The 15,617-nt window shown below is 38.1% G+C and overlaps 1 protein-coding gene across 4 annotated transcripts in view; it reads right to left on the bottom strand.

Annotated features, from left to right (window-relative positions):
* SPAST (spastin) overlaps positions 1-15,617 on the bottom strand; it is a 56,919-nt gene that overhangs the window by 30,996 nt on the left and 10,306 nt on the right. For 2 of the 4 annotated variants that reach the window (XM_005212530.4, NM_001081591.1), the window contains exons 2-3: positions 7,885-7,971; positions 6,123-6,206 (exon numbers count right to left, since the gene is read on the bottom strand). In XM_005212530.4, the coding sequence (XP_005212587.1) occupies positions 6,123-6,206; positions 7,885-7,971 (171 nt within the window). The remainder of the gene's footprint in view (positions 1-6,122; positions 6,207-7,884; positions 7,972-15,617) is intronic. The other 2 variants (XM_005212529.4, XM_024998710.2) reach the window with 1 other exon arrangement.

Below are 15,617 nucleotides of genomic sequence, written 5' to 3'. Positions count from 1 at the left end.
ATAAAGCAGAAGGGAATAAGCAAGCTGCAGAACTGTGTGTACAGTACCCTACCATTTATTTAAACACACATGTATATTTGAATATCTAAAAATTCTCTCTAAAAAAGACCCAGAGAAACTGGTAAATACTAGCTGTCTCTGGGGAGGGGAAATGAGTGGCTGGGACACAGTATGGGATGGATGCTTTTCCAACTTCTCAAAATTTTTGGCATGTGCATATAGTATCTATTTTTAAATTAATCAAATATTTTAAAGGATTATATCAACCCTACCCCTCCCCCCCAGTTCAAATTACAATGTGATCCTCTCAAGATCTGGGTCTCTATGTCTAGGACATGAAGCCCCAAAGTGTAGCGGTTTGAATTTTCTTGCCACCCTACATCACTGCTGCACTCTTTTCCCAGTCAAGTCACCCCATATTGCTAACTGATGAACACCTTGCTCCACCACTCATTCACTAGTATGAACTTGCTTCAGCATCAGTTTTCCAAGGGTTTCAAGGATTAAATAAAGTAATACATAAAGGACCTACCTGGGCTTCATTTATATTAGGGCTAAATTTTGACCACATCTATTTTATTGAAATACTCCAAGTTATCATTACTGATTCTTTTTTTAAATGATTTATTTTCATTTCTTTATCTGGCTCTGCAGGATCTTAGCTGCAGCATGTGAACTCTTAGTTGAGGCATGTGGGATCCAGTTCCCTGACCAGGGATTGAACCCAGGCCCTCCTCATTGGGAGCACAGAGTCTTAGCCACTGGACTGCCAGGGAAGTCTCTCATTACTGATTCCTATCTCCAGTACTAAGAAGTCAATGAAATGTAGCACATATATACTGACTCTCTTAAACTTTCATTGCTAAGGTCAGACAAGCAGGCGCCATGCTTGGTTTATGGTACAAACACACATGCCTTTGGGACAGGTTAAATAGCAGCTACCCTCTCTGCACAAAGCACAAAGCTTTTGTATCCTAGAACTGGCTGATACAATATATCTTGGAGCCCTTTTATTATTGTTAGTTAACAGATAGGTCATCTGATTTTTCTCAAAGATAACACTCATCAAATCACCATATTGAGAAAGAAACCATTTGTGTTGGTTAAAGACATAAATTAGAAAAAACTGATTTGTAAATGTCTTATTTATCAATTAACACTCTCTTCAACATTCTCTTCAATGTTAACAAAAAGGTCATGTAAACATTCATTATATAGCAAAAAGAAACAGAAACAAATCCTTAGTTCTGATAACTAAGAATAAAAAACCACAGAACTTGTTTGTAGGGTTTACATTTATATGTGTGAAAACGTACACATATACAATAGCAGGACACAGCTAATGTAAATCTGCTCCAGTTTATTTATTTTTTTAAGAAAGTAAACTTAGTTTAATGCTTTCTTTCAGAATGACTAAAGGTCATAGATTAACCAATGATGTAACATGAAACAAGTCACCTTGCTTCTTGATCCCCTCATGGGCAACCCCCACACAATCATCTCAGTGATCTACTTAGAAGGGAACCCTTTAGCAGCTTCCTGCTGCCCCCAGATCAGCACTGAAGCTCCCTGATATGACCAGCAAGGTCTGCCATGATCTGCCTACATCTCTCATGCCTGAGCAATCCCAAATTCACATCTCCATCAGCACCACGGTTTTCCTTGTCCCTCAGTCTACGTTCATGCTGTTAGTTCCTCCTGGAATATCCTTACTCCCAGACATTAATAACTTTTATTTATCTTTTTAAATCCCCACTTCAGGTTTTACTTCTTCCAGGAAGACTTCTCAGACACGTGTTTTCCCATCTCCACAAAATACATGTTATCTCCATCCTGCAGTGATGATTTATCTATTTATGCCTCCTCCACTGTATCAACACGAGCCTTAAACAGAATATTTTATCCAATCTATCGGTAAATCTGTTTGCTCAACCTTCAAATATAATACTAATTCAGCTGATGGTTACTCCTGGTATCACCCTAATCCAAGACTCCATTTCCCCCAGCTTACCATAACAGTTGTCTTACTCATACTCTTGCAACATCACAACAGGGATCCTTTTTATACGGAGGCCAGATGATGTTATTCCTTTCCTAAAAATCCTTCTAAGTGTACTCCACTTCACACGTGGTAAAAGCTCAGATCTTCATCATGCCCTCTAAAACCCTGCCTGTTGTCAAGACCCTCCCCTCCCCACCTCCACCATCAGCTCTTCGATCTCTGCTATATTCTCCTTGCTCTGGCGCACTGGTCTCTTAGCTGTGTGCTCAGTCATGTCCAACTCTTTGCCACCCCATGGACTGTAGCCCGCTAGGCTCCTCTGTCCATGAGGATTCTCCAGGCAAGAATACTGGAGTGGGTTGCTGTTTCCTTCTCAAGAGGGTCTTCCCAACCCAGAGATTGAACCCAGGTCTCCTGCATTGCAGGCGGGTTCTTTACTGTCTGAGTCACCAGGGAAACTCAACATGTCAGATGTGTTTTCTTAAGGCTTTGCATCAGCTCTTACTTCTCCGCAGACTTTCTTCTCCCAGACACCTGCAAGACTAACTGATGTCAGCTTCTCAAAGAGGCATACCCTGACCATCCTATTTAAAGCTAAGAATTCAGACCACCTCTCATCTACTCCTAAACCCTTGTACTGTATTTTATGCTTTCTTTTTTCCATGTATTTATCACCATCTAACACATGCTATAACTTGTTTATTCTATATGTCTATTGCCTACTGTCATTATTCCTCCTGCTAGAATATAAACTCTTTGACACAGGGATCCTTGTCTATATCCTAAGTGCTTACAATGTGATAACCACCCAGTAAATATTTCCCAAGTTAAGAAATAAATTCAGTTTATATTCCTTGGCACTGTATCTGGTACAGAGTAAGGATTTAATAACTGGACACTGAATAAAGCTAAATCTTTTAAAAAGAGCAACTGCCAAGCATACCAAGAAGTCACTGCCAAAATTACCTTTCTATTTATAACAGGTTTTACACTTAACCTTTGCTCTAAGGTCCACTTTGACTAAATTAAAGATATATTATACATAGGAACTCTTCCCCACCTCCATCAGAGAAGATATATCCTCTCAAACCAGTCTGTGTGGGGAACTCCCAATATCATTCTTCATCCTAATTGGGTACCTATCAGCCATCCCACCTCTGAAAAGCTCCATTTTTTAAATAGCACATGATACTCAAATACACTCTACTGTGCACTTTTGCACACTTCTTTACTGTCTTTTGTATATAACTCCCAGAAATTCTGCATTCTCAGAAGACAGGAATATGTTGATGATGTCTTTTATTCCACCCTCTCTTTTTTAAAGTAACGTCTTTCATGAATGGACATATCGTATTTTTGATAATAGACAACAAGAGCACCCAAATATTAATTCTATTAATACCTAGCTTCATGTTATATTACTATTATATATCTGTTTTGTCCATTCTTCTAATAACACAAATAAGAAATCACAAAGCTACATTTAAAGAGAAGTCTACAAACTGATGAGCTGCTTGTAATGTTTTACCATATCACAACTTACAATAAAAGATTAAAAACCAGCCATTGTTCAATTTGAAACAAGTTATAAAATGTTCCATAATCAAACAATCTACATCACATATATTGATACTCTGTATATATACTACAAAGTATTACAGCTAAAACACACAGAAAGGACCAATTAGAACAACTAGGTAGTTATTTTACTACAACAACCCTTGATGTACTATAACACTACTAACCCTGTCAGCCACAGGAGCCAGGGGAACACTGTCTTATTAGCTATCTGAAAACAGTAAGGGCTTTTTTTTCAACAATGTGGGGGGAAAATTTATAAACACAACAGACCATGTAAGAATGAATGGATGAATGACTGAATGAATAAAATACAAATGTATATATACTACTCAAAAGCAGGGGTGGTGATGGTGATTACACACAGGTAAGGAGATGAACAAAAATCAGCATTTCTAAGTACTTGCTTACTCAACAATTTATTGGTCACAAATATGGTGAGACAATAATTATCTATCAGCCTCATGTTACAAATGAAATAAAAAAGACTGAGACATGCTAAATAACTTATCAAAGTTGCAGAGCAACAGATAAAGTCTGCTGTTTGCCAAGTTTCTATACTATCTGTATCACTTCAAGCGATGGTAGAAACAACCACCCAAGAAGGGTGGGTTTTAGTTCCACTTTGATTTACCATAACCTATTTTTAAAGCCTATACCATCAAATACAAAATGAGAAGTGTCTCATTATAGTCCTTTTCCAACTGATAAACACAGAAAGAATGACAATTACAATGTCACTGGGCACAAGTCATCAACTGCTACTAACATCATTAAGAACTATTGATGCATAAACACAAACCACCCATCAAGCAGGCTTATCATTAAGAAATAAAAGTCTACTTTCAATCCAATTAAGCCTCTATATTCAAATATCAATTTATAGGGAGGACAAGAATACATTAAAAGATAACATGGATATACATGCAGCAAAATAGACTACAGGAAAAACTATGTGACAAAGATTTGGTTCATAAATCCCAAGAAAAAGAAAAAACCAGATGTGTATATTAAAAAAAGACATATAGAAAAAAAGAATACATTTGAATCAGTCCTAATGAGGTGGATGAAACTAGAGCCTATTATACAGAGTGAAGTAAGCCAGAAGGAAAAACACCAATACAGTATACTAACGCATATATATGGAATTTAGAAAGATGGTAACAATAACCCTGTGTACGAGACAGCAAAAGAGAGACTGATGTATAGAACAGTCTTATGGACTCTGTGGGAGAGGGAGAGGGTGGGAAGATTTGGGAGAATGGCCTTGAAACATGTAAAATATCATGTATGAAATGAGATGCCAGTCCAGGTTCGATGCACGATACTGGATGCTTGGGGCTAGTGCACTGGGATGACCCAGAGGGATGGTATGGGGAGGGAGGAGGGGGGAGGGTTCAGGATGGGGAACACATGTATACCTGTGGTGGATTCATTTTGATATTTGGCAAAACTAATACAATTATGTAAAGTTTAAAAAAATAAAATAAAATCAAAAGAAAAATAAATAAATAAATTTAAAAAAAAAAAAAAAAGACATATAGTATGGATCTTCTTGAGATCTGGATTCAAACAATTAAATTATAAAAAAACAGTAGCAGTTATTAAATTATGAGATACTGACTGCACATTATATATTAAATCTAGAAACTGACCTTTTTTGGCTATTACTTTTATGTTTGTATTAAAAGAACTATTTTTTTTTTTAGGTGTGATAATGGTATTTTGGCAATTTTTTCCCCCTGGTGGTCATGTCCATGACCCCATTTAATACAGTTTCCTCAGGAGGAGGAATCATTACCTTCATTACCTATAATGAAATGAATTTTCATTTTGAAGGTTCCAAGTACAAAGCTAAGTGAAAAATAAAAATGATACACAGGAAAGGAGGAAAGAAGGGAAACATAAGAAGGTACATTCTTCTCACTTTGGGAATTTTATTTTTAAAGCATCTTTATCTTTTGAGATACAATATAAAATATTGATAAATGAAATAAGATATGAAGAAATAGTTTCAAAATAGTAATATGAAGCTGGGGAAAGTGGGCAGGGATATAAACTGGGGTTTGCAAACATTTTTTGTAAAGAGCCAGAGACTAAATATTAAAATACTTTCAAAAGTTATATATTAAGAGGCTTTGCAGGCTACATGATCTCTGTATCAACACCTCAATTCTGCCACTGCAGCACAAAAGCAATCAGATCATATACAAAGAAATGAGAGCAGCTTTGTGTCAACTTATAAAAACAGGCAGTGTACTGAACTGAGTCCATAGGCTACAGTTTGCCAATCTTGAATCAAGACCAATGATAAACTGATAATTACCAAAGTTGAGTGACAGATAATTAGTTCAATATGCTCTTTTCTGTATTTTAAAATTTTCATGAGTTAAAAAAAAGACTAGAACATATTTTCAAATGTGTTCTTATGTGACCATTGATCCAGTGTGATCACTGATTTATTTCTAACTATATTCAGAATTTCACTAAACACAGATTTCAAATGTATCTCATTGCAGTTATACAATTCATTAACTGATACCTAATAGTTGTAAACGGTCCTTGGCCATAACTAAATTAGTCATCATTTTAGCCTGAAGACGTCTAGCTCTTTCACACTGTTCACCTGAAAGAAAAAGTAGAAAAAAATAATTAAAATATCTACATTTACCTACTAACACTGCTTCCAGATAAGTTATCATAACAACTAATCTCAAGAGAAGTCATTGTCTTTATAAAGAAATTAAGAAAATATCATTTTCAAATAATATCTTAAAAAAAATCAGTTATAGTTCCTTATGAGAGTATCAGACCTAGTGTGGTATTTCATGGATTTCATGGCTTATGAGACATATTTTTTTCCCCTACATTTAAAAATCTCTGAAGTTGGGAAGTGTTTTAACACCAGTGCCAACCTATTAATGCTATTAGCCAGACTGCAGTCACAACATAGCTTGTCACTGCTTCTGCATACAAAAACTTGGTTATAAATATTAATATTTCTATTATAGCTATATCTAAATAAGATCAAGACAGCAAACTGAATAAGGTTAAAATTAAAATTGTATGTGATAAGAAGAGAATGTGTTAATAGTTTAACTGACATTTTTTTCTCTTAGTGGTACAATCGAAGGCATCTTCAATTCAATGAAATATTTTTCTCATAACTCATTTTCTTTGATCTCTTCTTCTATACATTTGACAAAAATTTTTGTACATAATTTATAAAGTGATGCTCATAAACTCATGAAAGTCTCCAAGACCCAACCTCCCTGCTCTCTTTTATATAGGAGCCCAGTAGCTAGAGAAATAGTCAAAATAAAAAGGAGACAGAAAAAATCATGGTAAATATTGGACACATTGTAGTTATTGGAGATTAGCTGATATAAATTATAGAATCAGTCAGCCAGATAAAATATCTACTGGGTGGATTGATCCCTAAGGCTAAGATTCTTAGCCCATGTATTATAATTTCTGCTTTTGAATTTATCAGAGCTATGATAGCCGAAGTACTTTATTCATTTAATAGTGTCACATATAACACATATTCACATACAGTATTTAAGAATTCAGGTTTTAAAGCCAGACTGCCTGAGTTCAAATCCTGACTCTACCTCTTCATGCCTATGAGATCTCAGGCAAGTTACTTCTTCCCACTTAAGGTTTTTAATCTGAAAAATAAGGATAACAGTAGCAGCTTCAGAGTGTAGGGCTGTGATGAAATTAAGAGAGATGATAAGTATGAAGCACATAAAATGATGCTTCAGTACACAGTATGTGTGCAGAAATTTGTTGTCTGTATATTTAACGGTAATATTAGACTCTGATTTTTAATTTGATGTGACAGAAAAAATGAAAAATAACTACTTTGATTTTAAAAGACCATGTGTAAATAAAAACAAACATTACAGCTCATATTCTAACACACAGTAAAGCATCACCCACAGTGCAAAAGGGGGATCTGTGGATTAACTACTCCCTCCCTGCCTTGACAGTGAGGAAAGAGTGAGGTTTCAAAGCCAGGGCTACAAATAGGTTAAAATATCATGAATCATGGTTCCAAGGAGGACACAAGTAATATACCATTTTTTATCTTACTGCTATAGGTAATCAAGTTTAAGCATATTTGGTCATAACTTCATTTTTAGCACAGGTAATAAAGCATTAACTGTAAGTCTAGAAAGAGTAACAGTAGCATTTAAAAATCTGTTAAATACTTTTATTTAGATAAACATATCGGAAATCAGGGCAATCATGTGAATATAATTTGGGATGCCACTAAATAAATGTAAATACAACCTTACCTTGTCCTGTAACTACGACGGCTATTCCTTTTTCTAGTTCTTCAATACCTTTCTTATACCATTCCACAGCTTGGTCCTTTTGTCCTACTTTAAAATAAAAATAATAATTTGTATAAATCATGTGCGTGTGTGTGTGTATGTATGCATGCGCTAAGTCGCTCTAGTCGGGTCTGACTCTGTGTGACCCCATGGACAATGTAGCCCACCAGCCTCCTCTGTCCATGGGATTCTCCAGGCAAGAATACTTAAGTGACTTGCCATTTCCTTCTCCAGGGGATCTTCCTGACCCACGGAAGATCTGGGTCTCCTAGACTGCAGACAGATTCTTTACTGTCTGAGCCACCAGCGAAGCCTAACCTGCTGCTGCTGCTGTCACTTCAGTCGTGTCGGACTCTGTGCGACCCCATGGACAGCAGCCCACCAGGCTCTCCCGTCCCTGGGATTCTCCAGGCAAGAACACTGGAGTGGGTTGCCACTTCCTTCTCCAATGCAGGAAAGTGAAAAGTGAAAGTGCAGTCGCTCAGTCGTGTCCGACCCTCAGGGATCCCATGCACTGCAGCCTTCCAGGCTCCTCCATCCATGGGATTTTCCAGGCAAGAGTACTGGAGTGGGGTGCCATTGCCTTCTCCAGAAGCCTAACCTAAGAATACACTAAAACATTTTCCAAAGCATGCTCTTTTTAGGAGATACAGGGATGAAAAAAGGGGGTGGGGTTGTGATCAAGTAAGCTAGAAAACTGTTATCCTGTGACTTCTCAGTACTTAAGCATTCTAATGAATATGTGGCTCTGCATGAGAGGAATACATACCTCAATGTTTCTCATTTTCAGAGCAGAAAGTCTTTTGTTGTTTATCATCTCATGGTATTGATGCTTAAAACCACTATAATAGTGTGTTAGAGAAATAAACTTGACTTCTCAAGATTTTACTTTAGATAAATGGTTTTAAACATGATTTCAATAATAATGAGAAAAAATAAGCACTGTTTAACCTAATTGTATTCAAATATGATGTAACATGTTCATTGTTGGATGATCCTTTCAAGAGTTAGTTTTTATTTCACAAATGACAGTACCATGAGAACTGGCATAAAAGGTCGCACGTGTGGCCATTTAGTAACACATTTCTATTTTCTTTGAAACATGACAGCATTTATTCTTGATTCAAAATTAAGCTCTAAAAGGACCTAAAAATTCAGCACGATCAAAATATGTATAGAAAATTTCTTTCAAGTGGTAACAGTTCAGTTCAGTCAGTTCAGTCGCTCAGTTGCGTCTGACTCTTTGCGACCCCATGAATCTCAGCACGCCAGGCCTCCCTGTCCATCACCAACTCCTGGAGTTCACTCAGACTCACGTCCATGGAGTTAGTGATGCCGTCCAGCCATCTCATCCTCTGTCGTCCCCTTCTCCTCCTGCCCCCAATCCCTCCCAGCATCAGAGTCTTTTCCAATGAGTCAACTACTTCACATGAGGTGGCCAAAGTACTGGAGTTCCAGCTTTAGCATCATTCCTTCCAAAGAAATCCCAGGGCTGATCTCCTTCAGGATGGACTGGTTGGATCTCCTTGCAGTCCAAGGGACTCTCAAGAGTCTTCTCCAACACCACAGTTCAAAAGCATCAATTCTTCCGCGCTCAATCTTCTTCACAGTCCAACTCTCACATCCATACGTGACCACAGGAAAAACCATAGCCTTGACTAGATGAACCTTTGTTGGCAAAGTTATGTCTCTGCTTTTGAATATGCTATCTAGGTTGGTCATAACTTTCCTTCCAAGGAGTAAGCGTCTTTTAATTTCATGGCTGCAGTCTCCATCTGCAGTGATTTTGGAGCCCAAAAAAATAAAGTCTGACACTGTTTCCAAGGTTTCCCCATCTGTTTCCCATGAAGTGATGGGACTGGATGCCATGATCTTCGTTTTCTGAATGTTAAGCTTTAAGCCAACTTTTTCACTCTCCACTTTCACTTTCATCAAGAGGCTTTTGAGTTCCTCTTCACTTTCTGCCATAAGGGTGGAGTCATCTGCATATCTGAGGTTATTGATATTTCTCCTGGCAATCTTGATTCCAGCTTGTGCTTCTTCCAGTCCAGCAAGTATATGCAAATTTCATTGATTTTGAAAATTAAAGCTCAACATTCAGAAAATAAGATTGTGGCATCCGGTCCCATCACTTCATGGCAAATAGATGGGGAAACAGTGTCAGACTTTATTTTTGGGGGCTCCAAAATCACTGCAGATGATGACTGCAGCAATGAAATTAAAAGACGCTTACTCCTTGGAAGGACAGTTATGACCAACCTAGACAGCATATTCAAAAGCAGAGACATTATTTTGCCAACAAAGGTCTGTTTAGTCAAGGCTATGGTTTTTCCTGTGGTCATGTATGGATGTGAGAGTTGGACTGTGAAGAAGGCTGAGTGCCAAAGAATTGATGCTTTTGAACTGTGGTGTTGGAGAAGACTCTTGAGAGTCCCTTGGACTGTAAGGAGATCCAACCAGTCCATTCTGAAGGAGATCAGCCCTGGGATTTCTTTGGAAGGAATGCTGCTAAAACTGAAACTCCAGTACTTTGGCCACCTGATGCAAAGAGTTGACTCACTGGAAAAGACTCTGATGCTGGGAGGGATTGGGGGCAGGAGGAAAAGGGGACAAGAGAGGATGAGATGGTTGGATAGCATCACTGACTCGATGGACTCACATGAGTTTGAGTCAACTCCGGGAGATGGTGATGGACACAGAGGCCTGGCATGCTGCAATTCATGGAATTGCAAAGAGTCGGACATGACTGAGCGACTGAACTGAACTGAACTAGAATCTGCAATGCGTCATAAGTGGCTAATACAGAGATACAATAAAGCAAAGGTGGAAATCATCCATAAGAACTGCTTTTTGTTTTTCCCAACTCATGTCCCTATTTAATTAAAAATTCCCATGCTATTCTTCAATATAATTTGAAATGTCAAAATCAATAAAATATCATGACTCTCTTGATAACAAAGAATAGATGAAGTCTTATTATAAACATCACACACAATAACTAAGAAATGCTGTTGGGCTTCGCTGGTGGCTCAGTGGTGGGGAATCCACCTGCCAGTTCAGGAGACATGGGTTTGATCCCTGACCTAGGAAGATCCCACATGCTGTGGACCCACTAAGCCTGTGCGCCACATCTACTGAGCCTGTGTTCTAGAGCTCAGGAGCTGCAACAACTGAACTGAAGTGCTGCAACTACTGAAGGCCAAGCGCCTAAAGCCTGTGATTCACAGCAAGAGAAGCCTCCGAGACGAGAAGTCTGCGCACCACGAGCGGGTGGCCCCCACTCACCGCAACTAGAGGAAAGCCTGCTCAAGAATGAAGACCCAGTACAGCCAAAAATAAATTAAAAATTTTTCAAAAAAAGCAATGCTGTCCCCTTATCAGTGTGTACCTCTGACCACCTTCCTCCGCCGCCTCTCAAATAAATCACTAACTAGATCCGGCCCCTTAGGGTACTTTCTTTCTTACTATGGTGCCATTAGTATTTTACAGTGTCTGATCCAGAATAAGTGCTCGATAAGTACTTGATAATGACACACGAAGAAATTATTAAGCATTTAAGTCAATTCAAACTACGTAGATGTTTACTTTCCGTTTTTTTGTTAAAAGAATCTGTTTACATTTTTGGTTTTATAATTTAAAAAAGAAGCAAGTTACAAAAATCAGTAAAATAGCGTTTGCATTCTGAGTGGTTGGAATATTGATAATGTCACATTTGCCTTAGAATTTTAAAAATAAAGTGCAATTTAACAGATACAACAGAAGTTCCCTTTGTTGCTCCTCTTCCCATGTCCATGCTCCTTTCCTTCCCAGAAATTAGTATTAAGAACTAAGTGCCTATCTTACTTGTACATTTTTTCTATTGTTCCTATTTTATTTGTATCACTTTATTTTAAACTTATACATTGTTTCTGAGATCTATGTAGCCATACAGAGATCCAATTCATTCATTTTGACTTCTGTATAGTATCCTATCCTATAGTTTAACTATTTCCTATGAAAAGATATGTAGGTTTCCAGTTTTCCAATATTTCAAATAATGTTACAGTAAACAGTCTTGTACCTGTCCCTTTATATACATGTGTCAGTTTCTCTAGTGTGTATATATATATGCTTAAGAAGTAGAATTGATGAGTCATAGGTTCATCACATATTCTCCATTAACCGGAAATCAACAAAATGGTTTTTGAAAGTGCTTGAGCCAATGTATACTCCTATTAACAGTGTATGACTGTTCTCACTGGCAACATCTGAACAAAATCTTTTAAGGAATTTTACCACATTACATGGAGGCAAGTGAAATTACTGATTCTATACAAATAAACTCACATGCTCAATAATTACTCACTTACCTAATATTCTTTGGTAATAGGAAGTTGATTTACTGCCTTATTTGAATCTCGGATGTCAGTACGATAGTAGAAAATGAAAATGCATAGATTATCTCTTATCTAAAAGTACAAGACCACTGGAGAAAGGAGAGATGTATAAATCAATGGAATAGAAATACAGAAATAGACCCTTACAGACATTATTGATCTGACTTTGACAAAGATGACAAGGTAATTCAAAGGAGAAAGAAGAGCTTTTTTAAAAAACGACACTGGAATAACAGGTATCTATAAGCAAAAAAGCTTCACATGACATACAAAAATTAAGTTAAAATGGGTTATAGACCTAAATGTAAAGCCTAAAAATATAAAATTTATAAAAGAAAGCAGACAAAATTCTTTGTGATCTTGGCTTTAGGCCAATCACAAACCTTAACAAGAAAAATTGATAAACCAGACTTCATAAAAATTAAAAGTTCCTGCCCTTCAAAAGACAGAGTTGACAATATACAGACAAGCCAAAAACTGACAAGGAGAAAATATTTGCAAACAATACGTCTAATAAAGGTCTTGTAACCAGAATATACACAGAACTCTTACAATGATATTTTAAAAAGTCATTAAAAAATAGTGTGCAAAAGATCAAAACATATACTTTACCAAAGAAGAGAGCACAAGAAATGATCTTCATCATTAGCTATTAGGGAACTACAAATTAAAACTATAAGATTTTAATTTTGAATGGAAAAAATTACAAGAAAAAGTATAATGAATTTCTCATACATTTGCAGGGGTGACTATAAAATCATATGGCCATTTTGAAGAGTCTGGTTGTTCCTCACAACATTAACATATTCTTACTACATGATCTAGCTCTTCTTCTACATATTTACCCTAACAAATTAAAACATCAAAGACCTGTGCGTGAATATTCACCAACTTTATTCATAAAAGCTAAAAACTGGAAACAACCCAGATGTGCACCATTTCGTGAACAGATTAACAAATTAAGGTACATCCATACACAGAATTGGAGAAGGCAATGGCACCCCACTCCAGTACTCTTGCCTGGAAAATCCATGAACGGAGGAGCCTGGAAGGCTGCAGTCCATGGGGTCGCTAGGAGTCGGACATGACTGAGTGACTTCACTTTCACTTTTCACTTTCCTGCATTGGAGAAGGAAATGGCAACCCACTCCAGTGTTCTTGCCTGGAGAATCCCAGGGACAGGGGAGCCTGGTGGGCTGGCGTCTATGGGGTCGCACAGAGTCGGACACGACTGAAGCGACTTAGCAGCAGCAGCAGCAGCATACACAGAATACTACTCAGCAATAAAAAGGAACAAAATACTGATGCATGTAGGAACAGAGATGAATCTCAAAAACATGCTAAGTGAAAAGAGCCTGACACAAGAGGCTACACACTGTATGATGCCATTTACATGACAAAACTATAGTGACAGATGAGACTGCTGACTGCCAATAGCAAAGGGGAGTGCAAAGGGATCAGCTAGAAAGAGACCCAAGGGGCTTCTGTGGTGACAAAACATTCCATATACTGACTGTAGCGACAGTTTACAAACTGTTTGTCAAAACTCACTGAACTATACAGATCCCTAAAACTTTACTGTATGTAAATTATACCTCAGTAATTAAAAGTGCAATACTCTAACATTTAGATATAAGAACATTTACTTTGTGTTGGATAATAATACCAGAGCTAAAATTTTGATTACAAGAATAAGATTAGAAGAGAAAAACTAGAAAAATATTTTAAAAACATCCGTTTGAAGAGATCAGAGAGTTTTCAAAACAGTGAAAATTATCAAAATTTGGAAGGAGAGATCATTTCAGACCCGTTAGGATGGTTATTTTGAAAATTACCAAAATATGAAAAAGAGAAACGTCAAAGAGGTGAGTCTACCATCTGGGGCCCTTCTCTGCTTTAAGTGAAGTGAAACTCGCTCAGTCGTATCCAACTCTTTAAGACCCCATGGACTGTAGCCTGTCAGGCTCCTCTGTCCAAGGAATTCTCCAGCAAGATTACTAGAGTGGGTAGTCTTTCCCTTCTCCAGAGGATCTTCCCAACACAGGGACCGAACCCAAGTCTCCTGCATTGCAGGCAGATTCTTTACCATCTGAGTCACCAGAAAAGCCCAAGAATACTGGAGTGGGTACCCTATCCCTTCGCCAGATCTTCCAGACCCAGGAATCAAATCATGGTCTCCCACATTTGCAGGCAGATTCGTTACTAGCTGAGCTACCAGGGAAGCCCATCATCAATTCTGAATGAGAATGTGACCAAGAGACTAAACCCAAGTCTCCTGCATTGCAGGCGGATTCTTTACCATCTGAGTCACCAGAAAAGCCCAAGAATACTGGAGTGGGTAGCCTATCCCTTCACCAGGAGATCTTTCAGACCCAGGAATCAAATCACAGTCTTCCACATTTGAAGGCAGATTCTTTACTAGCTGAGCTACCAGGGAAGCCTGTCATCAATTCTGAAGGCGAATGTGACCAGACTCATGGAACTAAGTTGACAAAAAATGAATTCTAGGGCATGCCCAGGAGAATTAGTGGCAAAGATTCCTAAATTTTGATTGGGCCCTTGCATCAGTGAAAAAGGATAGCTTGCATATGGACTGATACCAACATTCAAATCACTTAAATCCCTTAAGTTAGGGGAATCTACAGCCTATAACCTTCGATGACCATCCTATTGACTAAATTTTTTTATTATTTTTTTCTTTTTGGACATGTCACACAGCTTGTAGGATTTCAGTTCCCCAGCCAGTGACTGAGCTTGGGTCCCAGCAGTGAAAGCACCATGTGACCACCAGGGAATTCCCCCTTTTGACTAAATCATGGCAGAAAAATCAAAACTTACAACAATCTCCAGCACACAAAAGGCCTTCAGGATGCTTCAGCAGTTCTTGGTTTCCCTTATACATTTCCCTGTCTCCTATATGGGCCCCAATAACATTCAGACTCAACCAACTGCTGCTGCTAAGTCACTTCAGTCGTGTCCGACTCTGTGTGACCCCATAGATGGCAGCCCACCAGGCTCTGCCATCCCTGGGATTCTCCAGGCAAGAACACTGGAGTGGGTTGCCATTTCCTTCTCCAATGCATGAAAATGAAAAGTAAAAGTGAAGTCGCTCAGTCGTGTGTGACTCTTCGCGACCCCATGGACTGTAGCCTACCAGGCTCCTCCGTCCATGGGATTTTCCAGGCAAGAGTACTGGAGTGGGTTGCCATTGCCTTCTCCAACTCAACCAACAAGACTACATCAAATCAAGAGAAGAATGGGATGGCAGAAGCTTACAATCAATGGTTGCAGTTGTAGCTGAAACCATTAGCCAGTAAT

This window comes from Bos taurus, chromosome 11 (genome assembly GCF_002263795.3).
Source record: "Bos taurus isolate L1 Dominette 01449 registration number 42190680 breed Hereford chromosome 11, ARS-UCD2.0, whole genome shotgun sequence".
Taxonomy (NCBI): domain Eukaryota; kingdom Metazoa; phylum Chordata; class Mammalia; order Artiodactyla; family Bovidae; genus Bos; species Bos taurus.
The sequence above is the reverse complement of the archived record's forward strand: the minus strand, read 5'-3'. Positions and strand labels throughout refer to the sequence as shown.